Genomic DNA, 26,059 nt, shown 5'->3' on the forward strand with positions numbered 1-26,059 from the left:
TGCATAGCCCAGTGCGGTCTATTCCACCTCGCCGCACTGGCCTGGCTACGGGGAGCATTCAACCAGGTAAGGTTGGGCAGGCTCGGTGCTCAAGAGCTCCAGTGCGCCTGCACGGTCTGGTCTATCCGGTGCCACCTCCACGCACCAGCCCTCCGGTGGCAGACCCCCGCACCAGGCTGTCTCTCCGTCATCTGCCTACAGGTGCTCCCGCCTGTCCAGCGCTGTCAGAGCCTTCCTCCTCTCCAGCGCTGCCAGAGTCTCCCGTCTGTCCTGAGCTGCCAGAGTCTCCCGTCTGTCCTGAGCTGCCAGAGTCTCCCATCTTTCCTGAGCTGCCAGAGTCTCCCGTTTGTCCTGAGCTGCCAGAGTCTCCCGTCTGTCCTGAGCTTCCAGAGTCTCCGGTCAGTCAGGAGCTGCCAGAGTCTCCCGACTGTCCTGAGCTGCCAGAGCCTCCCGTCTGTCCTGAGCTGCCAGAGCCGCCCGTCTGTCCTGAGCTGCCAGAGCCGCCCGTCTGTCCTGAGCTGCCAGAGCCGCCTGTCACGCCGGCGATGCCGGAATCGCCCTTCACTCCGGAGCTGCCGGAGTCGTCCTTCACGCCGGCGCTGCCGGAATCTCCCATCCATTCGGAACCCGTGGCTGGGGTCCTCAGTCCGAGGTCGGTGGCGAGGGTCGCCACGTTAGAGGCCACGGAGGCGGGTAGAGAGGCGGAGAAGGACTATGGAGGAGTGGGGTCCACGTCCCGCGCCAGAGCCGCCACCGCGGACAGACACCCACCCAGACCCTCCCCTATCCATTGTGTTTTAGGTGTTTAACACCACCGACGACAACCCTTACAGACGTAGGCTACACCCACACTATATCTTCCTGTAGCCGACAGAGATGGCCGCCTCGCTTCGCGTTCCTAGGAAACTATGCAGTTTTTTGTTTTTTTACGTGTTATTTCTTACATTGGTACCCCAGGTCATCTTGGGTGTCATTACATACAGTCGAGAAGAACTACTGAACATAAGAGCAGCGTCAACTCACCATCAGCACGACCAAGAATATGACTTTCGCGAAGCGGATCCTGTGTTCTGCCTTTCACCCAGGACAACGGAATGGATCCCAGCCGGCGACCCAAAAAAACGACTTTGTAAAAGGGGGAAACGGAGCGGTCTTCTGGTCAGACTCCGGAGACGGGCACATCGTGCACCACTCCCTAGCATTCTTCTCGCCAATGTCCAGTCTCTTGACAACAAGGTTGATGAAATCCGAGCAAGGGTAGCATTCCAGAGGGACATCAGAGACTGTAACGTTCTTTGCTTCACGGAAACATGGCTCACTGGAGAGATGCTATCGGAGTCGGTGCAGCCAGCTGGTTTCTCCACGCATCGCGCAGACAGAAACAAACATCTTTCTGGTAAGAAGAGGGGCGGGGGCGTATGCTTCATGGTTAACGTGACGTGGTGTGATCATAACAACATACAGGTACTCAAGTCCTTCTATTCACCTGATTTAGAATTCCTCACAATCAAATGTCGACCGCATTATCTACCAAGGGAATTCTCTTCGATTATAATCACAGCCGTATATATTCCCCCCCAAGCAGACACATCGATGGCTCTGAACGAACTTTATTTGACTCTGTGCGAACTGGAATCCATTTATCCGGAGGCTGCATTCATTGTAGCTGGGGATTTTAACAAGGCTAATCTGAAAGCAAGACTCCCTAAATGTTATCAGCATATCGATTGCGCAACCAGGGCTGGAAAAACCTTGGATCACTGCTATTCTAACTTCCGCGACGCATATAAGGCCCTCCCTGCCCTGCTTTCGGAAAAGCTGACCACGACTCCATTTTGTTGATCCCTGCCTACAGACAGAAACTAAAACAAGAAGCTCCCGCGCTGAGGTCTGTTCAACGCTGGTCCGACCAATCTGACTCCACACTCCAAGACTGCTTCCATCACGTGGACTGGGATATGTTTCGTATTGCGTCAGACAACAACATTGACGAATATGCTGATTCAGTGAGCGAGTTCATTAGAACGTGCGTTGAAGATGTCGTTCCCATAGCAACGATTAAAACATTCCCAAACCATCAACAGTGGATTGATGGCAGCATTCGCGTGAAACTGAAAGCCCGAACCATTGCTTTTAATCAGGGCAAGGTGACCGGAAACATGACCGAATACAAACAGTGTAACTATTCCCTCCGCAAGGCAATCAAACAAGCTAAGCGTCAGTATAGAGACAAAGTAGAATCTCAATTCAACGGCTCAGACACAAGAGGTATGTGGCAGGGTCTACAGTCAATCACGGATTACAAAAAGCAGACTAAATAACTTTTTTGCCCGCTTTGAGGACAATACAGTGCCACTGACACGGCCCGCAACTAAAACATGCGGACCTTCCTTCACTGCAGCCGACGCGAGGAAAACATTTAAACGTGTCAACCCTCGCAAGGCTGCAGGCTCAGACGGCATCCCCAGCCGCACCCTCAGAGCATGCGCAGACCAGCTGGCTGGTGTGTTTACGGACATATTCAATCAATCCCTATCCCAGTCTGTTGTTCCCACATGCTTCAAGAGGGCCACCATTGTTCCTGTTCCCAAGAAAGCTAAGGTAACTGAGCTAAACGACTACCACGACTAGCACTCACTTCCGTCATCATGAAGTGCTTTGAGAGACTAGTCAAGGACCATATCACCTCCACCCTACCTGACACCCTAGACCCACTCCAATTTGCTTACCGCCCAAATAGGTCCACAGACGATGCAATCTCAACCACACTGCACACTGCCCTAACCCATCTGGACAAGAGGAATACCTATGTGAGAATGCTGTTCATCGACTACAGCTCGGCATTTAACACCATAGTGCCCTCCAAGCTCGTAATCAAGCTCGAGACCCTGGGTCTCGACCCCGCCCTGTGCAACTGGGTACTGGACTTCCTGACGGGCCGCCCCCAGGTGGTGAGGGTAGGCAACAACATTTCCACCCCGCTGATCCTCAACACTGGGGCCCCACAAGGGTGCGTTCTGAGCCCTCTCCTGTACTCCCTGTTCACCCACGACTGCGTGGCCACGCACGCCTCCAACTCAATCATCAGGTTTGCGGATGACACAACAGTGGTAGGCTTGATTACCAACAACGACGAGACGGCCTACAGGGAGGAGGTGAGGGCCCTCGGAGTGTGGTGTCAGGAAAATAACCTCACACTCAACGTCAACAAAACTAAGGAGATGATTGTGGACTTCAGGAAACAGCAGAGGGAACACCCCCCTATCCACATCGATGGAACAGTAGTGGAGAGGGTAGTAAGTTTTAAGTTCCTCGGCGTACACATCACAGACAAACTGAATTGGTCCACCCACACAGACAGCATCGTGAAGAAGGCGCAGCAGCGCCTCTTCAACCTCAGGAGGCTGAAGAAATTCGGCTTGTCACCAAAAGCACTCACAAACTTCTACAGATGCACAATCGAGAGCATCCTGTCGGGCTGTATCACCGCCTGGTACGGCAACTGCTCCGCCCACAACCGTAAGGCTCTCCAGAGGGTAGTGAGGTCTGCACAACGCATCACCGGGGGCAAACTACCTGCCCTCCAGGACACCTACACCACCCGATGTCACAGGAAGGCCATAAAGATCATCAAGGACAACAACCACCCGAGCCACTGCCTGTTCACCCCGCTATCATCCAGAAGGCGAGGTCAGTACAGGTGCATCAAAGCTGGGACCGAGAGACTGAAAAACAGCTTCTATCTCAAGGCCATCAGACTGTTAAACAGCCACCACTAACATTGAGTGGCTGCTGCCAACACACTGACTCAACTCCAGCCACTTTAATAATGGGAATTGATGGGAAATGATGTAAAACATATCACTAGCCACTTTAAACAATGATACCTAATATAATGTTTACATACCCTACATTATTAATCTCATATGTATATGTATATACTGTACTCTATATCATCTACTGCATCTTTATGTAATACATGTATCAATAGCCACTTTAACTATGCCACTTTGTTTACATACTCATCTCATATGTATATACTGCACTCACTACCATCTACTGTATCTTGCCTATGCCGCTCTGTACCATCACTCATTCATATATCTTTATGTACATATTCTTTATCCCCTTACACTTGTGTCTATAAGGTAGTAGTTTTGGAATTGTTAGCTAGATTACTTGTTGATTATTACTGCATTGTCGGAACTAGAAGCACAAGCATTTCGCTACACTCGCATTAACATCTGCTACACAAATAACAAATAAAATTTGATTTGATTTGATTTGAAAACAAATTTCCATTAGAAATTCTCTTTTTTTTTTACTCCAGCAACGAAACTGGTCAAATTAAGAACCATTTAAGTAATTTAACACTTACATTTAGCGACTTACAGGAGCAATGAGGGTCAAGTGCCTTGCTCTAGGACACATTAGCAAATTTTTCACCTAGTCAGCCAGGGGATTCAAACCAGTAACAGAAAGCCAATGCTCTTGTTAACCGCTAGGCTACTTGCAGACCTATATATCAATAAACAAGGTATGACATTATACAATCCTATATACTACAAAGTAAAATATGTGCATTGCTATGAAGAATAGTACCAACATTACTTTCAGAGTTAATGGGGTACAATGGCAGAGTTTCACTGTTCCCCTGTCTTCTCTCTGTCTCCCTCTGTGGAAGGCAGGTCTATTTAAAGCAGCAGGTCATTTCCGCCCGAGTCTGTTTTTAGAAGCTCGCTTTCTTAAGAGATTTCACAGGAGAGGAAATTAGATATAAATTATGACAAAATCTATCACACTGGAAAATCTGAAGCTCCCCTGTCACCCATTTATTAGACAAGTCAGTCACAGTGCCACACTGAAAGTGAATTTTTATGGAAAGTGGGGAAATGGTGGATGCTCATTAAGAGCAGGCTGTGTGTGGAAAATATTTCCTCAGGTGTGACTCCATATCTGTATGTGGACTAGCTTTCCTGAGGTGTGACTCCATATCTGTATGTGGACTAGCTTTCCTGAGGTGTGACTCCATATCTGTATGTGGACTAGCTTTCCTGAGGTGTGACTCCATATCTGTATGTGGACTAGCTTTCCTCAGGTGTGACTCCATATCTGTATGTGGACTAGCTTTCCTGAGGTGTGACTCCATATCTGTATGTGGACTAGCTTTCCTGAGGTGTGACTCCATATCTGTATGTGGACTAGCTTTCCTGAGGTGTGACTCCATATCTGTATGTGGACTAGCTTTCCTGAGGTGTGACTCCATATCTGTATGTGGACTAGCTTTCCTGAGGTGTGACTCCATATCTGTATGTGGACTAGCTTTCCTGAGGTGTGACTTCATATCTGTATGTGGACTAGCTTTCCTGAGGTGTGACTCCATATCTGTATGTGGACTAGCTTTCCTGAGGTGTGACTCCATATCTGTATATGGACTAGCTTTGCTGACGTCTGACTACAGTCCATATCTGTACTGCTCAACTCTTCATCATTTAAAGGTTCTCAGAAGAGAAGGCTATATCGGCCGCAAGCTCTGCGAGTCTGGGACAATGATCCATTCATCACTAATGCATTTCAGAGCACTCTCTCCTGATGCGTGGAGTACTAGCATGAGCAGAAACATCGGCCACTGAATGTTTTATAGTAGGATAGTATACTATACTTTTGAGATACAAAAATTGTAAGGCCACGGTAGACTATTGGTTATCTATAGCTTGAGCTTCCTAGATAAATGGAAGAAAAACTTCCATCATTTGTGCAATGTACATAAAGTAAATATTAACATTTACAATATGAAGAGTATCATCAGCTAAGGAACTTTAAAGGGTCAGTCTTAACAATAATTTGGGTGAGTGTTAAATTCAGAGAGAATTCACATTTTGTATGCATTTAAAAAGTGCAGATGAATTCAAAGTATTCAAAGTAGTAAACAGACACCTGTGAATAGAAAAAGGATGGAATTTCTTGCAAAATTAAACTAAAATTGAACTTAAAAGGATTTACATTTAAAATGAAGATTATTGGTGTGAATGGTTGTTAACCAAGGTTGCCAGGTGCGCAGTGTTTCCTCCAACACATTGGTGCTGCCCGCTTCCGGGTTGGATGCACACTGTGTTAAGAAGCAGTGCAGCTTGGTTGGGTTGTGTATCGGAGGACGCATGACTTTCAACCTTCGTCTCTCCCGAGCCCATACAGGAGTTGTAGCGATGAGACAAGATAGTAGCTACAAACAATTGGATACCATGAAATTCGGGAGAAAAAGGGGTAAAATAAATATAAATATATATATATATATATATATTTTATTTATTTATTTTATTTGTGGAAATAAAAATAACTAATATAACAACATTCTAAAATATCAGTATTTAAAAAACATGATTTATACTAATTCTCATAAAAGTGAGATTTGCAAACTGCATAACCTACATTTATAAGCTCCCACGTAACAGTACTCAAGGACATGCTCAAACAATATAAACCAACATGCACGCTTTAATCACCACACTTTGACCTAAGTCATCCTGAGAATATCTAAAAGCACAGCTGGAGGGCAGGGTCTTTTCCTGTTCAGAGCCCCTTCATCATGGAACAGCTTGCCAGTCCATGCCCCGGTTTTTGACTCTGCTAAAATCAGGAAAATCATGTTGAGCTATGGGTAGTGTATAGGTTAATCTCCCACTTTCTTGTCACCTTATAACCCCAGATAGAACAATGAGACAGATATTTCACCAGATGTAGAAATGTGAAGCATTCGCTTGGCGTTTCCACTCACGACCAATTATGGTAGTGAGAGGAATCCCAGTGGCCGGCAGAGGGAGAAGATGGAACGATATTGATTTTGGCCGAGATTCTGGAAAATTTCTCATCGATTAAGCATTTTATCTCAATACACTTTTCTGTTCCCAAAACTACAATATGTCATGAACATAATGGGCTAAGTTTTGTAGACTTTACCCTTTGCTTTGTTTAGAAGGGGTGCAAAGGCGAATTTAATTATTACACACCTGCACTTCAGAGTGCAGGGCGTCCCCTAACGGAAATATGCAAACGCCGGCTAGAACGTGACAAAAGGATCTCGCTAGCTCGTGCTTGCCTCTGCCCACCTCCTTGCTTGTTCTTCCCACTATGACTAATTTGTTTCCATTTAAAATGACAGACTGTGATCTATCTTGGTTTAGTTATAAAACATCTTTGCTATAACTCCCTGTTTTTGAAAGATGGCGGCAGCTTTACACTATTGCGTTGTTTCAGTGTCTTTTCCCCCACCTACTGGTATGTTCGATTTATTACATTATTCTGGGTACGCAATATCCAGACAATCCACTTACCACATTTACTCTCCTCCCCTCTTCGCAATACTGAGGTCAGAAGAGGCATAGTTCCCGAGGCCGTCAAACATGTGTCGTGTCCTGGAAAGAAAGTAGGACTTGTGAGATTGAACCCCGGAAACTATGGTATATATGTGACCGGTGGAATGCTCCATGTATTAGTTTGAGGGACTTTAGGTGTTTAACACTTTGAAACTTTGTGGGGAGGACAGTAGCAGGGACCGAGTTCAAGTCCCAATTCAATACATTTGTGTGAAAAGTGGGATGGATGGCGTGTCAGTGATGCCATAGTCCCATTTAGATGCCTCCTGGGACAACATTTAGGGAGATCTAAAGTACCTACCGGTATCTATAGTGCCTATTTGTTCTGAATTAAGTCCTTGGGATAATTTGGAACAACACCTCTTGGAACAACACCTAGCAAAACCCAGTGGCGGTATTAGACTTGTGCAGTTGAAGACAATGGATGAAATACTTTAGAAAAGGCCTCCCGAGTGGTGCAGCGGTCTAAGGCACTGCATTTCAGTGCTTGAGGCGTCACTACAGACCCGGGTTTGATCCCAGGCTTTACTTGGCTCATCGTGCTCTAGCGACTCCTTGTGCTGGACAGGCTGATCGGTGTTTCCTCCTCCGGTTAAGCAGATGGGTGTTATTAAGCAGATTTTGGAGGACGCATGACTTAACCTTCACCTTTCCCAAGCCCACTGGGGAGTTGCAGCGATGAGACAAGTTTGTAATTGGATATCACGAAATTGGGGAGAAAAAGGGGGTAAAACAAATACAATAAAATTAAGATAACCTCAACGGGGCTACCAATGCTGTCACAGACACCATAATGGCACAGAAACAAAGATAAGTCCTCTAATTATGCTTTCTAGAGAACGACGGGAAATATATGTCCATAAATATAGGGGTTGTTGTTGAGACTACAGTAGCAGACCATTTCAAACAGTCCGGATATATAGTGCATCCGGAATGTATTTCAGAGCCCTTAACTTTTTCCACATTTTATTACGTTACAGATTTATTCTAAAAGCCTTGAGTCTTCTTGGGTATAACGCTACAAGCTTGGCACACCTGTATTTGAGTTTATCCCATTCCTCTCTGCAGATCCAAGTTCTGTCAGGTTGGATGGGGAGCATCGCTGCACAGCTATTTTCAGGTCTCTCCAGAGATGTTCGATTGGGTTTAAGTCCGGCCTCTGGCTGGGCAACTCAAGGATATTTAAAGACTTGTCCCAAAGCCACTCCTGCGTTGTCTTGGCAGTGTGCTTAGGGTCATTGTCCTGTTGGAAGATGAGTGTCCTGGAGCAGGTTTTTATCAAGGATCTCTCTGTACTTTACTCCGTTCATCTTTCCCTCGATCCTGACTAGTCTCCCAGTCCCTGACTCTGAAAAACATCCCCACAGCATGATACTGCCACCACCATGCTTCACCGTAGGGATGGTATTGGCCAGGTGATGAGCAGTGTCTGGTTTTCTTCAGACGTGATGCTTGGCATTCTGGCCAAAGAGTTCAATCTTGGTTTCATCAGTCAAGAGAATCTTGTTTCACGGTCTGAGTCCACCTAAGTCCTTAGGTGCCTTTTGGCAAACTCCAAGCAGGCTGTCATGTGCCTTTTACTCAGTCTGGCCACTCTACCATAAAGGCCTGATTGGTGGAGTGCTGCAGTGATGGTTGTCCTTCTGGAAGGTTCTCCCATCTCCACAGAGGAACTCCGAAACTGTCAGAGTGACCATTGGGTTCTTGGACCTTCAATGCTGCAGACATTTTTTGGTACCCTTCCCCAGATCTGTGCCTCGACAGAATCCTGTCTCAGAGCTCTACGGACAATTCCTATCTCATGGCTTGGTTTTTGCTCTGACATGCACTGTCAACTGTGGGACCTTATATAGACAGGTATGTGCCTTTCCAAATCATGTTCAATCAAAAGTTACTACAGGTGGACTACAATCAAGTTGTAGAAACATCTCAAGGATGATAAATGGAAACAGGTTGCACCTGAGCTCAATTTCAAGTCTCATAGCGAAGTATCTGAAAAGTTATGTAAATAAGGTATTTCTGTTTTTAAAAATGTTATATACAGTACCAGTCAAAAGTTTGGACACACCTACTCCTTCAAGGGTTTTTCTTTCATTTGACTATTTTCTTCATTGTAGAATAATAGTGAAGACATCAAAAATATGACATAACACATGAAATCATGTAGTAAACGAAAGTGTTAAATAAATCTAACTATATTTTATATTTGAGATTCTTCAAAGTAGCCAACCTTTGCCTTGATGACAAATCTGTACACTTTTGGCATTCTCTCAACCAGCTTTATTAGGTAGTCATCTGGAATGCATTTCAATGAACATGTGTGTCTTGTTAAAAGTACATTTGTAGAATTTCTTTCCTTCTTAATGCGTTTTAGGCAATCAGTTGTGCTGTGACAAGGTAGGGGTGGTATACAGAAGATAACCCTATTTTTTAAAAGACCAAGTCCATATTATGGCAAGAACAGCACAAATAAGCAAAGACAAATGACAGTCCATGAAGGCCAGTCAACGAAGGCCAATCAATTTGGAAAACCATCAAGCGCCATGATGAAACTGGCTCTCATGAGGACCACCACAGGAAAGGAAGACCCATAGTTACCTCTGCTGCAGAGGATAAGTTCATTAGAGTTACCAGCCTCAGAAATTGCAGCCCAAATAAATGCTTCACAGCCCAAATAAATGCTTCACAAAGCATTCCATGTGAAGCTGGTTGAGAGAATGCCAAGAGTGTGCAAAGCTCTCATCAAGGCAAAGGGTGGCTACTTTGACGAATCTATTTTGAGTTGTTTAACACTTTTTTGGTTACTACATGATTCCGTATGTGTAGAAAATAGTAAAAATAAAGAAAAACCCTTGAATGAGTAGGTGTCCAAACTTTTGACTGGTACTGTACATTTGCAAACATTTCTAAAAACCTGTTTTGCTTTGTCATCATGGGGTATTTTTATTAAATCAATTTTAGAATAAGGCTGTAAGGTAACAAAATGTGTAACAAGTGAAGGGCTCTGAAATACTTTCCGAATGCACTGTATACCCGGACAGTTTGCAATGGTCTACTACTATAGTCTCAACAGCAACCCCTATATTTGACATATATTTACTGTCGTCCTCTAGCTCCATTCACTTCACCACAGAATTTTCAAACCATCTTTGACTTTAATGATGGTTATAAAAAAAAAGATAATATGATGTAGCTCAGGGGAGAGTGAACAGATTACCAATCAGATATCTTGCAATAGCATACCAAACATCAGGAACATCGTCCTAATATTGAGTTGCTACACATTGGGGCAGGCACTTCCAGTAATGTTATGTGAATAATGATTGGTTTTTACATAGATAATTTGTTTTATTCTATGCTTCAAACCACAACTTGCAACCTCACTTGGGCAGCTCGTGCTGCAAAGCAACAACTAGACGAAAGTCGAGTGTAATCGAAGGTGATGCATCTAGCACACCCGAAAGTCGAGTGTAATCGAAGGTGATGCATCTAGCACACCCGAAAGTCGAGTGTAATCAAAGGTGATGCATCTAGCACACCCGAAAGTCGGACACTTACAGTATATGGTTTTCCAACAGCAAGGCTAGATCAATATGGCAGTTTTGCCATTGTTTCAAAAAAAATGTTCTTTATCATGTTGAAATAAACGTGTTCCAAACCCCATAGCACACACTCACAAACTTAAATCATAAGTGTGTAGATTGTACAATCAATCAGTGAAAGAGAGCATCAAATATCACATGCATTTGTATGTATCCAACGTATAAATTAATCGCAGGAAAAAGTTGGTTCCTGTTTGTCATGTCTTTGGTCACGTTCGCGTGGGTCAAACAAAAACATCCTTATGATAGGATGAAGTTGGGATAGAGAAACTTGCATTCAAGGGCTTCCAAAAATGTAAAAAGACACACCCTCTCCCCTCAGCCCTCAAATTAGGTGGATACTTCTGATGACGTCCGACAAGTTGACACTTGCATGGAGAATATTATTATTATTTTTTTAAATGGGCCACTCTTGCCTGGAAATGTGTCACTTGTCTGTCCCATGGTTGTGTTTTCAGTCATAATGGAACCCATGGTAGTTGTTGTGTGTGCTACAGTCAATTATGATTGCATTTCATATCTTGGCTAGAAGACAACACATCCGCAGACATCGAATATTAGCTATCCGACCATATCAGGTAAATTGAAAATGACAATGTATAAGTGTGGTGTCAGGGAAAGTTGTAAGTGCAAGCTAAAATTTTCAAAGGCAAACCAAACAAAAACATAATTACTTTTACGAGACGTGTTTGAGCCGTCATGTGCATTAGTAGCACCATTGTTTTTACTTACACTTGTATGTTGACTTCTTCATATCAATGTTTATTTTAGGTTTTTGTGGACTTTTCTTAGTGGATGTACAATCATTGCGAATTGAATTGTGGCGCAGCGGTCTAAGGCACTGCATCTCAGTGCTAGAGACATCCCTACAGACCCTGGTTTGTTTCCAGCTGTGCTTGCAAGTCCCATAGGGTGGCACACAATTGGCCCAGCATCGTCTGTGTTAGGCTGGTGTAGGCCGCCATTATAAATATGATTTTTTTCTTAACTGACTTGTGTGAGGATTTATGTCTATGTTCTATAACCCACTACTATATCACGTAAAATTGAATTGTTTGAACAGCAGTTGTCTGTGTGTGTGTGTGTGTGTGTGTGTGTGTGTGTGTGTGTGTGTGTGTGTGTGTGTGTGTGTGTGTGTGTGTGTGTCAAGGACCGAGCAACATGCTGAGACTGCTGCATGTTGCAAAACTGTAGATAACAGCCCAGCAGATGCTTTGTCCTTGTGTTTGTATGTGACAATGTTTAGCAACACGGTGTGACTTGCTGTATCTTGCAAAGTTGTCTCTACTGTGATAGGCCAACAGACGGGTTGGAACTATGTCTATCACAGTATAAGAAAAACTGTTTACGTACATCCTGTCAGTTCTCTGTTTGCCCTGCGAGGTGGGACAGAGAGCCTGTATATACGAAAATTGCATTTACCATATATTGCTTGAATTTAATTAAAGATAATTAATGACAGATTCTGTCTTTTATTCTTCATGATACCGGATTCGAAAAACGCAACTCTAACACTTGCCTACTTAAATAAAAATTGGGTGTTTCAGGCCCTGGAGTGAACATAATTGAACACTCAAACTCTACTAAAAACTAGGGCTGTGGGGCTTACGTTTCCCTTTCTTGGCTAATCATTTGGACCAACGACAAAGATGGCCGTGGGGATTCCCCCAAAGGCATAAGGCAAGGGTATGTGTTTAAAACGCAGTCAAAACTTCATGACATTTGATCACATGATTTTTGTAAAAACATGTAGGCGCAAGTCATATAATTGTTAAACCTAACGCAACACACTGAAAGACGGTGACCTATGATGGTGACTGACTTGAGAAAATTGATCGACTCGAACAAGCCCAACGACATTCACGAAATGAAGTCATGGGCGTTGATTGGGCAGGCCGAATGTTTCCTCTATGCCACTGGCTAGCTAGTTAGCTTACTAGGGGAGGCAGCCTTCGTTTATTTGCATTACACTTCAATGGATGACCGGCACGATGGACGGGTGTCTGAGGGATGTTTGAAGCATGTAGACGAGAGTCTCCCCGGTCCCCCGAACGCATGGGTAGAAGATGATCAACACCAGTACGAGGAAGCGCAGACGGAGAAAACGGGTCCGAATGTCCCTCCATAATCTATTAGCAACAAACTTTTGAGCATTCACTAGCCAGCTTGCTGCTAGGTGACTAGCTAGCTATTATATCAAACATGAGCTATCTCGTTGGCTAATTAGGGGCTTTTTAGAGAGCGTTGTTAGGGAGTGTCTTGTTCGTGGTTAGTTAGCTAACAGTAGCTAAAGATTGGTACGGTTAGTGAACGTTGGCTAGCCGTTAGCTAGCTAACGCGACATGATTTGCGGGACATTGACCTTGTTCACTGGCTAATAACCAGCCAGCTAGTTAACTAGCTAGTCAGTTAGCAGTAGTGCCAGCCAGAAATTATTTTCAGAAATGTACCAGCCAACAAGTCCTATGTAATTACGTGAAACTAACGTTAGTCAGCTGAGTGGCACTTTTGCAAACGTTATCCTTTGTGAATGTAGCTATCTCAACTCGAACCGGCTTCTCTGGAATGTTCCGCTAAACGTTTGCTAGTTAACTATTAACTTAGTTACGGCACACAGCGTATACTTCCCCCCGGTCCGCCAGAAATTGTTTATTTCTGTAATTGTAATAGTTATGGTCTGAGTATTGACATAAATAGTAATCGTTAGCTAGCGAAAATCTATCGTTATTTTTGGGCCTGTTGCTCGTGTCACTAACTCGAGTCTACTCTGGCATTGGCATAGCCAGCACATTTGACCCACCTGCTTACAGAGCTGTACTAGGGTCAGAAAGTATTCCTCTGTATATTAAGACCCCAAGGAGTCGGCACAGGATATGGCTCAGAAAACGTACCTCAATCCAGGGATGAGAAATGCGTTTTACTTAGTTCTACCATTATCCCAACTATTACACAGAGAAGGTTGAACGGCTGTTCGTTTTTTTGCAGTCATTTAATCTTGTTAGCGTAACAGTTGGGATAATGGCACAATTTGGAGTACAAGGCATTTTTCATCCTGAATTAAGGTATGTTTTCTGAGCCATATCTTGTGCCGACTCCTTGGTGTCTAATTATACACAGAAATGTTGTCAGACCCTAGTACAGCTGTAAGCAAGTGGGTCGGATCTGCAGGCTAGCATTGGCAATGACATGTATCTAGTCATGTGAGGGCTTTACTGTCTCTTTCGAATGTATTCACGTTTAATATTTAAAATGAACACTATTTCAATATCAGATTTTGCATTGTCTGCAGGAAATATGGCAGGCACATCAGTGTATCCATATGACTTCATTGGATAGATTGTATCGTTATGGACAAAAGAACAGGCGTGTATTCAGTTGGGTGAAGCTAGTTAAACAAATCTAGGCCTACTCTATGCCAGTACAGTGTGTGTGATTGTAGTTGTTTTCTTGTCATGTCATCAGGTAATGGAAAAATAAATGGAACCCTAGTGGAGCGAGAGGACACCCCTTCTGCCCCTATTCCTGTGGCTGCCCTTCATTACTCGAGCAGCAGGCAACATGAAACTTCTAACTTGAAACCAAAACCTTGTGGGAAGCTCCTCGCCATTCACTCAAAAGGCAGTCGTAATAGCCATTTTAAGAACAGTATGAACTGCAAAAATGACACTCCTTCAGAGTTGAAAACACGTGATAGCAAGAGCAAGTCCATTGCTTTACCAAATGGCGTTGTGCTCTTCAACCCTGGTCTGTATGCTAACGGCTACCCCAGCAAGCCTGGGCCAGACAGTGGTGGCAGTGGTTCTGAGAGTGGATACATCACTCCCAAGAAACGCTGGGCTCAGAGGAGTGCAATGGCTGAGGAGAGGGTGACTGCTGGGCAGGGGAAGGCTGTTATACAGGCAGTTATGGTCCCTAACAAACATGAGATGGAGCCTGCCAAAACAGCTGCAGGCTCTCTGTCTCCCACCTCCATCAAATGTGTCCCACCTGTGGCACAGGCCCCTGTGGATCAGGTTGGTGAACCACAGTGTAGGACCTCTGAGGAAAAGGCTGCAGCATGCTCTGTTAAAAAGCTTGAAGACAGGCTGGGCAAAGCCAAGCTTACCTCCAAAAAAGAGGACTCATGGACCCTCTTTAAACCACCCCCTGTCTTTCCTGTGGACAATAGTAGTGCTAAGACAGTGCCCAAGATTAGTTATGCAAGTAAAGTGAAAGAGAATCTAAACAAAGCAGCAGTCCAAGCTGTAGGTGACTCCTTACCTCCCCAGTCCCAGGTGCCCACCAGACTCTCCCAAGTCCCCATGTCTGCTGTCAAAACCATCACCTCCCCTAGCTTCACCAATGGACCCCTATCTGGAGAGGGGAGTAGCTGCCCTCTCCCTGCGCCCCTTTTTACCTCTACTGTTTGCACTGCCCCAACGCCTGTCTCCCCTGCCAGCAAGTGGGAGAACGAAGCATCCTTGTCCAGCAACGGCACTGATATGTCAGGTGCCCCCTCCATGATTACTAGAGAACTCCTTGTTTATCCCCTGGGCACTTCAAATATGCAACCCGCCCTCTCCAGCGCCTGCCAAGTGGACTCACCTGCCGCTAAGACAAATCCCAAATCTCTGGTGGACATTTTCCAGAACCAGTGGGGGCTGTCATTCATCAACGAGCCCAGTGGAGGGCCTGGGGTGGGGCCGGCATTAGTGGGGCAGCCAGCCCGGAAAGGCCAGATCGTGGAGATCACCTTTCAGGGAGGTGGCCCTGCAGCTTTGCCTCTACAAGTCTCTGCTACCTCCACTCTGAGACCCGACAAACCCCTCTTCCCAAAGGCGTACGAGCGGGACAGACTCACTATCTCCCAAGCCCCTAGCAGTGTTGGTAAATCAGGCCCTACCTTGGCTCCTGGCCCTGATGCTGGGCTGGGAGGCCAAGCCCCTGGCCCAGACCCTCTGAGGGGTGAAGCTGGGAGTAGAGGTGCCATAATGTCCTCCTCTTTTAAGCACCCTGGTACTGAGCTGCCTCTTGCCTCCTATGCTCAACCTGTGTCTGTCCTGGCCAAGGAGCCCTGCCACCCCAAGGGTTGCGACCCAGGATCTTGCTGGGGGGCGTTCGATCTAAAAGCTGCTGTTATTTATCACACTAAAGGTAGGTAGCTGTTCCATTCAACGTTCATTCACAAAGTGAAATAATTGATCTGCTATGGCTGGTCCTTAGAACAGAAAGAGAATAGTGCATGTAATAATTATGAATCTCTCACACTACTAAATATGTTTTATATTTTTACAGAAATTGAATATATTCAGAATTTACAAAAACAAGGTGAGTTAGTAATTCCTGCCGTATAATTGTAGAGAACCCGAAAAGCCTCGTCTTTTATATTTGTATAGTATGTCTTGGCTGAGCAAATCTGACGTGTCCTACTTCCCTCCCTCTAGATTCAAATGGAGTTGTGTTCTATGATCAGTCCAAGGATGGGCCTGTTCAGTTAAGTCATGACTGAGCGCTACACCCTCTCCTGGCTGCTGCCTCTTGAAACGGTGCCCTGGAGGAACTGCTCCCTCTCCTATCTTAGATTCATGTTGCAGGACTCCTTTGATGTGAGCAGCTTGTGCCGTAGAGGGAACACAGTATAGCAGCACCACAGACAGACCACACTGAGCCTCTTACAGGGATGCTGTCATTCGGGAGATTACAGGATGGTTGAACAATGGGGGAACAAGCTTTTTTGACGGGAAACGTGTCCACAAGAGTGACTGCTACATTTCTCCCTCAATTTCCATTTTCAGAGACAGGCTCGTAGAGGACATCATGTGGGATAATCAGTCACCACCTCTGCATTCCCGCCCCATCTTTGGAATCACAGGATACTGGAGAGAGAGAGCCCCTCCTCTCTTAGCCTGTCATGGAAGACAGGAATTCCAAGTGTTCACATTTTGAACTGTAAGGTATCACAGATGCCTAATTTTGTATTCGGACCGAAAACAAATGGGAAAGACTTGGAACGTTTTAGAATGGTTGCCTTCTAGATGTGAAAACAGTGTGGAAAGATGGGGTTTTCTGCTCGAATTCTAGTTTAGATGAAACCAAATATCATGGGGGGGCTTTTGTAAGCCCATGTAAAACAAATGTTTTAATTTTGGATTATAGAGGGGTTGGTTCCCATGTTAACTGAATTACACTAATTAGAAATCCCAGGTCATTGGCTAGACAGATGGATGGAATTTTTTTGTGTTCAAGGTTCAAATCACGAGAACATGCATCCCTTTCCCACCGAGGCCTAGTTTTTGTTTGGTGTGTTTGTTGTGCCTCAAGGTACGGTCTCAAGTCTTTGGGCTCTGTTAATACTGGACATTTTTTGGGGCGAGGGGGTTCCTCAGGATGTGGTGGTGGTGGTTACCAACACTGCGCAGAGGCTATACTTTTTTCCCTAATCTTTTCCTTTTCTGTTAATCAACCAGTTTATAATTACAGTTTATGCTTTACATGCTACCTCTACTTACCATCTCAATGCTCAAATGAATGCCCCATATTTGCATACCTTTTCTTTTAAGATTTTGTTTTTAAAAGTTCTGGGCAGTCTTTTTTTCTCATTGGTTTTTGCACAGAATAGGCGCTTTGGCAGTGTTCACTTTTTTTACTGTAGTAATGCTTTAGAATGAGAGATACATGCAGGGCAGTATTTTAACCAGAAATATGCAAATGTTCATGTTACAAGTCTCCTATTGACATCAATGCAGGATTTAACTGAAACTTAGGACTGTTTCAAGTCTGTTTCACTTCCAGAGGAGAATTGTTAAATTCATATGGAAAGGAATTCTTGGACTCTTTGACCAGGTTAGGCTGCTCCTTTCTGAGACTGTTAGATGTTTCTCTCTCCCGAGTCACCATAAGTGAATTTAATTAGCTTACATTGACTGATCAGCACTTTAAATCTATAGAATTAAAGCATAAAATGTACTAAATTTAAATGTCTATTTATCCCAGCGAACTCTTTGGCTCCTAACAATCACTGAAATTTTCAAATAGGACAGCCTGTTTATGACCTAATATAGTTGTTTGGCACTGTTGATCATTAACGTTGCCATACTAAGCCTTTGATCATTCTGTGTGTCAAGGTTAATGTGAAAATGAATCTTTATTTTGATAAAGGCTAATTTATGGCACCTTAATTCCTTTTTTCCCCCTCTTAATTGCAATTAAAATATTGGAAAACAATCATATCTCTGACCGTTGCATTGGGACCTAAAATAATACTACAGTGTATTTAGAAGACATCAGCGACTGGTGTATTAGAACGTACTGAAAAACCCAGTTCAAGGACCGCTGTCTTCTGTTATGACAGACAAATAGCCTGTGTGTGTGCGCATGCATGCATGATGTGTATCTTCACAAACATGGTCAAGGGTCAACACAAAATACAGGGTGCTTTTTATAACAAGAACATTGGAATTGCATCTGCTTCGTCAAGTATGTCTCCACCTGCAAGTTGTGCCATGTCTCGACTGTTCATGCTGTCTTGTATTAAGTTATGTTAGTTTGTTCCTCACTTTTCTTTTCCTGCTGTAGTTATGGTAAGAATTTTAACAATCTATTAAAAATTACAGCTCATTTGCTGAAAGTACCTGTATTCTTGTTATTTATATGACTTACAGCACACTCAATTACATCTTTAAATGTCCCTTAAATCAGTCCGAATCATTAATTTCCATTTATTAGTGGTTGTTTGACAAATCTGAGGTTTGAATGGATCAAGAGACATACACAGCCAGAAATGTATAGAATAATACTAGTGGACCTAATAGATTCTACACATGCTGCGAGCGTGCGCCTACAGTTGCTAGACAAGGAGGTGGTATGTGTGTTTTCAGTCATTGCTCAACACCTCCCTTTACCAATATAATGAGTGTATCAGTGAGCCGAAAGAGGACAGACATGTCTGAAGAGAGAGATGTGTACAGTATGTTGACTGAATATAGAGATGAGGTACTACCTCTTTAACCTGTCACTTTAACGCAAAATGTGATGCTTTATTTCCTTCTGTTTCCTCTTGCTGTCGGTGTCTCTTGGAGACTAACATGCTGGAAATTGTAGAACTTAACAGGAGATGAAAATAAGGGAAATAATTTGTTCCACATTTGTATTAATAAAACCTTGTGGAAATAATTTGTATGCAGTCAGACATTCTTTTGGTAAGGAAGTGAAATATCAGATCAACATCAGGGATGTAACAATGACCAGACAAAAATAGACCGATTTTATTATGCTATACACAGCATTACATATCTGACAATATAAAGATATATCCACAGCATTCAAAATGCTTTTTTTTACTGGTCAATCAATAACAGGAAATAAAAACAATCAATCTAGTAGTCAAACATTAGGCTACATAAAATAGTGAGATGTGAAACATGCAGTGGCAACCTGTCATTCAGAGGCTGAGCTCCACCTGTTTTACATGTTATTTGGCATTTATAGGTGTCACATATAAGTTCGCAAACAATGATAAAATAAATACAATCATTGAGTTAATTCAGCCGCATACAATCTTTTTTGCTTTCTTGAGTAAGGCAGCGCCAAAATGCAGATGTTTTAGCCTAGCTCAGTGTTTTCTGTGGTGGTGGGGCAGCCAGAGGAAAATACGGAGCGTAGTGGTTGGTAATGTTCTCTAGTTGTGCCGTGATTGACTCCAGTGTTCTATCACTCATGGGGACACTACGTCACCACAAAATCTAAGGGTAGAGCTCGAAAATTCAAGGCCCTGGGAGCTGCCATAGAGTTACATTAGACGTGTCCATCCAAGAAGGCTCAAGGTCACTGGCCACAGATAACGGTCAGATCATGTTATATCTACAGAGGCTTTGATTGGATTGATCATGTCAACATACTTTCGAAATCTTAGCTAGCAAGCTAGCAGTCATCGTCATGAATCAAGTCGACAATCTACTGGCAAATCGTTTTCAATCCTTGTCATATGAAGATAAATAATTAAGATAAATTATAGTTAAAACGTATTTGTGCTCATTGGCCAATGGACATAAGCATTACACAACAAGTGTATTGCAAAGCAATCACTAGCCTGCTATTCAGTGGAGTGGGTGTGTGGTCCCAAGTCTGGGTTTAAGAGTCTATTTTCCAAGCTTAAAACGATAAACATTAAACATTGGCCATGCTGTCATGCCGCGCTCAAAACAACTGGAAGCTCGGAGTTGGGATATCTGACTACAGGGAGTTCAAGACAACTGGGAACTCAGAAAAAAATGAGCTCCGACTGGGAAAATATGTTTTGAATGGTCATCCAACTCCGGAATTGCAAGTCGGGAACTCAAGCCTCTTTCTAGTACATGCTAAACATATTTCATGTAGTCCTCGTATCCTGTTTTAGAGAAATGTAACCATTGAATATAGAGCTTTCATTGTCTGCTTATTTGACCCGTTTATTTATCCTACGATTCTGACTTGGTGTACAGGGAGAATATTGGAAGAACAGCCCATGTTCTGAATTCTGTAGCTGTACATTTCAAAACTGCTGAGCAAATAGTCATATTGACGACATCCGTCCTTGCTCATTCATTAACTTCTTGGTGACAGGGGGCAGTATTTTCACGTCCGGATGAAATGCATGCCCAAATTCAACTGCCTGCTCCTCATCCCCAGAAGATGAGATATGCACATGATTAGTAAATGTGGATAGAAAACACTCTGAAGTTTCTAAAACTGTTGGAGTCATGTCTGTGAGAACTTATTTAGCAGGCAAAACCCCAAGGAGAGTGACCTTTTTTTGAGGTCACTCTCTTTTCAATGAGTTTTCATTGGGAATCCAGATTTCTAAGAGACAGTTCCTATCGCTTCCACTGGATGTCAACAGTCTTTAGAAATTGGTTGAGGTTATTCCTTTGTGTAATGAAGAAGTACAGCCATCTTGAACAAGGGTCACTTGAAGTGTACTGTTAGATAGAGGCGCGTGACCAGAAAGCATGCTTCAGTTTGTTTTCTTCCTGCATTGAACACAGTCTTAAATTTTATCAATTATTTACGTAAAAAAATACCTAAAGTTGTATAACAAAAGTAGTTTGAAATGTTTTGGCAAAGTTTACAGGTAACTTTTGAGATATTTTGTAGTCACGTTGACCAAGTTGGAACCAGTGTTTTTCTAGATCAAACGCGCCAAATAAATGAACATTTTGGATATATATTGACGGAATTAATCGAACAAAAGGACCATTTGTGATGTTTATGGGACATATTGGAGTGCCAACAAAAAAAAGCTTGTCAAAGGTAAGGCATGAATTATATTTTTATTTTAGCGTTTTGTGTCGCGCCTGCAGGGTTGAATTATGGTTACTCTCTTTGTTTACGGAGGTGCTATCCTCAGATAATAGCATTGTTTGCTTTCGCCAAAAAGCCTTTTTGAAATCTGACATGTTGCCTGGATTCACAAGTGTAGCTTTAATTTGCTATCTTGCATGTGTGATTTAATGAAAGTTTGATTTTTATAGTAATTTATTTGAATTTTGCGCTCTGCATTTTCCCTGGCTTTTGGCCAGGTGGGACGCCCACATATCCCAGAGTAAAAGAAGAAGAGTAAAACAAGGCTGTCCGTTGTCTCCATATCTACTTATTATGACAATTGAAATGCTGCTATTAAAATTAGATCCAACAAGAACATCAAGGGGTTAGAAATCCAGGGGATAAAAACAAAAGTGTTAATGTATGACGATGACTTCTTCTTAAATCCGCAATCTGGATCCCTGCTCAGTCTCATTGAAGATCTTGATCACTTTTCTAGGCTCTCTGGACTAAAACTTAATCATAACAAGTGTACCAAATTACGTATTGGCTCGTTAAAAGACACAGTTTACACTACCTTGTAGTTTACCAATAAAATGGGCGGATGGTGAAGTAGACATACAGTACTTGGTATTCATATCTCAAAAAATATAAATGAACGTACCGCAATCTATTTCAATAGAACGTTTGCAAAAATAGATAAGATTCTGCAACCATAGAGAGGTCTATTTCTTGACTATTTCTGAATAAATCACATTGACTAACTCTTTGGTCCTTTCACAGTTGACTTACTTAATAATGCCACTGCCTACTCCAGACAACTCGTTTTTTAAATCATATGAGCAAAAAAATATTTCATTTTATTTGGAATGCTTAGCCATACAAAATTAAACGTGCCTATTGATATAATGAATATGAGTTTGGGGGGCTAAAATGATTAAATATTAAAGCTTTAAACCTCTCACTAAAAGCTTCACTCATACATAAGTTATACTTAAACTCAAAATGGTCTCCAGTAGATTATTAAGAAAGGTTCATCCTTTGTAAAAAAAAAAATTGCCTTCTTGCCTTTACACAGACTTCTCATTTCCTTTACACAGACTTCTCATTTCCTTTACACATACTTCTCATTTCCTTTACACAGACTTCTCATTTCCTTTACACATACTTCTCATTTCCTTTACACAGACTTCTCATTTCCTTTACACAGACTTCTCATTTCCTTTACACAGACTTCTCATTTCCTTTACACATACTTCTCATTTCCTTTACACAGACTTCTCATTTCCTTTACACATACTTCTCATTTCCTTTACACAGACTTCTCATTTCCTTTACACAGACTTCTCATTTCCTTTACACAGACTTCTCATTTCCTTTACACATACTTCTCATTTCCTTTACACAGACTTCTCATTTCCTTTACACAGACTTCTCATTTCCTTTACACAGACTTCTCATTTCCTTTACACAGACTTCTCATTTCCGACTTAATGAAAATGAAATTTTGTTTAAAGTATTTCCCTTTCTTAAACAAGCCATACAAAGCTGGTTAGAATTTCAGTTTATCCTCCAGAAAAGATGGAACAAATTTTACAACAAATATTATGGTTAAACTCAAATATACTGATGAATAAAAAAACATTCTTTATGGACCCCCCCCCCCCCCCAATGGAATTATATTTATTGATAATATTATGAACAGAAACGGTAGAGTTATGTCACATATCCAGCTATAAAAGGAATGTCTGCTCAATCCAAACTTACAACCAACTGATTGCAGCATTACCACAACAATGGAGGAGGCAAGTGGAAGAGGGAGAAGGTAGGGAACTTGTTTGTCTGCTGGCAATGCACAAACAATACTTTAAAAAATATAAACAATGTAATTATAGAAATGAGCTCAAAATACCAACGTGAGAAATACTGTACTTTATTAATGTTTCAGTGGAACCAACCACAATCATACAATTATTTAATACAAAATAAATTTCACCAAAATCAAGGTTTCATAATTATTGGCACTCCTCATTTAGTACTTAGTGCAAACACCTCTGGCAAGGATTACAGCATGGAGTCTTTTCCTGTAATGTTTGACAAGGTTACAAGGTTACACATTTGGAGGGATTATGGACCATTACTCTATGCAGATGCTTTCAAAATCCTTAACATTCTTGGGTTTGCGCTTATCAACTGCCCTCTTCCACTCAGCCCACAGGTTTTCGATTGGATTGAGGTCCGGCGACTGAGATGGCCATGGCAGAACATTGATTTTGTTGTCACAACCATTTCTGTGTGGATCATGAGGTATGTTTTGGGCCATTGTCTTGTTGGAAAGTCCACCTACGGCCAAGTCCCAGACTTCTGGTAGAGGCAACCAGATTGTCAGCCAAAATTGCCTGATACTTGGTGGAATTCATTATGCCATCAAGGTATTGGAGTGGCCATCACAAAGCCCTGACCTCAATCTTATAGAAAATTTGTGGGCAGAACTGAAAAAGCGTGTGCGAGCAAGGAAGCCTACAAACCTGACTCGGTTACACCAGCTCTGTCAGGAGGAATGGGCCAAAATTCACCCAACTTATTGTGAGAAGCTTGTGGAAGGCTACCCGAAACGTTTGACCTAAGTCAAACTATTTCAAGGCAATGCTACCAAATACTAATTGAGTGTATGTAAACTTCTGACCCACTGGGAATGTGATGAAAGAAATAAAAGCTGAAATAAATAATTATCTCTACTATTATTCTGACATTTCACATTCTTAAAATAAAGGGGTGATCCTAACTGACATAAAACAGGGAATTTTTACTTGGATTAAATGTCAGGAATGGTGAAAAACTGTGTTTAAATGTATTTGGCTAAGGTGTGTGTAAACTTCTGACTTCAACTGTATATGATTAGAAAGATTCAAAATTAATGTAAAACATTACAGCACAACTGAAAAATATATGGCACATGGAAACCAAACAAGGGTGGTCTATGGTGATAGGTGGGATGGGCTGAGAGTGGCTGGAGGGGTGGGATTAAGGAATTTATGTTCAGCAATGTATTATTGTTATGTGATTACTGTATGTAAAAGTACCATGTATGTAAAATGTGTATGCAAAATGTATGTATATGTAGCTGAAACACTGTAAAAAAAACTAAATATGTGTCCTCCGAAGAGGATGGGTTAAAAATGAAAAAATATATATTATACAAATATTGTCTGGACCTCCATGGCATAGAAATAGAATGACTAGATTCTCATTTATCAACTACCGACCAAACTAACAGGCTGACAAACGGGGGTGAATATCTATGTAAAAGAAAAGGAAACTGTGTCTTAAAGCCAAAAGCATTTTCAGAGCAATTGTGTGGACACAAAATAATGTGTAACATGCTGACCACACCGCTTGCAATTTACACATACATGTTATTCAATCATTGCACCCACACTGCTCGCGGGCATCAGCGAGCGTCTGCGTGGCCAGACGCTAAAATAGAAATTTGTTCTATTTGTGACGCTCAACGAGCTGCAAGTCCGGCCTCTCCCATCTCCTCATTGGTTTTTAGGAGCATATACCCACGTTGGTGATTGAAAGATGAACTTAGGTCCACACTCCAGTAGGTTGTAGTAATACTATAAAGTTGGTTGCCAACTGCCATATGAAGTCCAAAGAAGAAAAAGAAGCCTTAAGAGATTTTTAAGGAAGAAGGAGAGATGACAAGAAACAAATTCGGTTTACCGTTTTATCTGTGGATTAATTGTCGGAGTTGAGGACCTTGTGCATTTCAGGTAAAATAACAACCCAATGTTTATATACCAGGGCAAATTAGCTAGCAACAGTAAGCTAGCTAGCTAAATTGCCATAAATGTTTAATACTTTTTGACCTGTCCCCAAGTTAATATAATTGGTTCAGAGTTTGTTTTGATATTTCAACCTGCGTGTCCTGATCACTTCTGGTGTGAGTGAACAAAATCAAGTTGGAGCTAGTTTCTTTCCGAGTTCCCAGTTGTCTTGAACTCCCTGAAGTCTGATATTTCCCAGTTCCGAGTTTCCAGTTGTTTTGAACAAGGCAGAAGTCATGCTGGATTGACAACATGGCCAATGTATTCAATATATTTTGGCCTACGGTGTTGCATGTGAATGTTTATCCTTTTAAGCTTGGAAAAGAGACCCTTAAACCCAGACTTGGACCACACACCCTCTCCACTGAATAGCATGGGAAGCAAAATAGTGATTGCTTTGCAACACTTGCGGTTAGCCACTGATTCCTTCAAAACACTCATTATTGAATTTGCGATTTTATCTAGAATTTCTCTTCATATGACAAGGATTGAAAAGTATTTGCCAGTAGATTGTCGACGTGATTCATGATGATGACTGCTTGTCTAGCTTGATTTTGAAGGCATGATGTTGACATGATCAGTCCAACCAAAGCTATGGTAGATATAACATGATTTGACATAATTTTATCTGTGGCCAGTGACCTTGAGCCTTCTTGGATGGGCACTTCTAATGTAAATCTATGGCAGCACTTAAGGGGGCTTGAACTTTCTAGCTCTCCCTGTATATTTTGTGGTGACGTAGTATCCCAATTAGTGACAGAATACTGAGCCAATCACGGCACAACTAGACAAGATTACCAACCACTACGCTTTGTATATTCTGCTGGCTGCTCCTCCACCACAGAAAGCACAGAGCTAGGCTGAAACACCTTAATTTTGGAGCTGCCTTACTCAAGAAAGCAAAAAAGAGACCCTGTTTGTATGCGGCTCCATTAACTCAATAAAACATTTTTTACATTGTTTGCAAACTGAT

The 26,059-nt window shown here is 42.5% G+C and overlaps 1 protein-coding gene across 3 annotated transcripts in view; it reads left to right on the top strand.

The window, feature by feature from the left end:
• LOC139383122 (FMR1-interacting protein NUFIP2-like) overlaps nt 1-18,584 on the top strand; it is a 38,526-nt gene extending 19,942 nt beyond the window's left edge. The window contains exons 1-4 of one of the 3 annotated variants that reach the window (XM_071127442.1): nt 12,648-13,083; nt 14,438-16,108; nt 16,250-16,282; nt 16,399-18,584. In XM_071127442.1, coding sequence (XP_070983543.1) covers nt 12,951-13,083; nt 14,438-16,108; nt 16,250-16,282; nt 16,399-16,463 — 1,902 coding nt within the window. In that variant the 5' untranslated portion in view covers nt 12,648-12,950 and the 3' untranslated portion in view covers nt 16,464-18,584. Of the gene's footprint in view, nt 1-12,647; nt 13,152-14,437; nt 16,109-16,249; nt 16,283-16,398 lie in introns of those variants that run through there. The other 2 variants (XM_071127443.1, XM_071127444.1) reach the window with 2 other exon arrangements.
• Nucleotides 18,585-26,059: the final 7,475 nt, after the last annotated feature.

Source organism: Oncorhynchus clarkii, chromosome 24 (assembly GCF_045791955.1).
Source record: "Oncorhynchus clarkii lewisi isolate Uvic-CL-2024 chromosome 24, UVic_Ocla_1.0, whole genome shotgun sequence".
Taxonomy (NCBI): domain Eukaryota; kingdom Metazoa; phylum Chordata; class Actinopteri; order Salmoniformes; family Salmonidae; genus Oncorhynchus; species Oncorhynchus clarkii.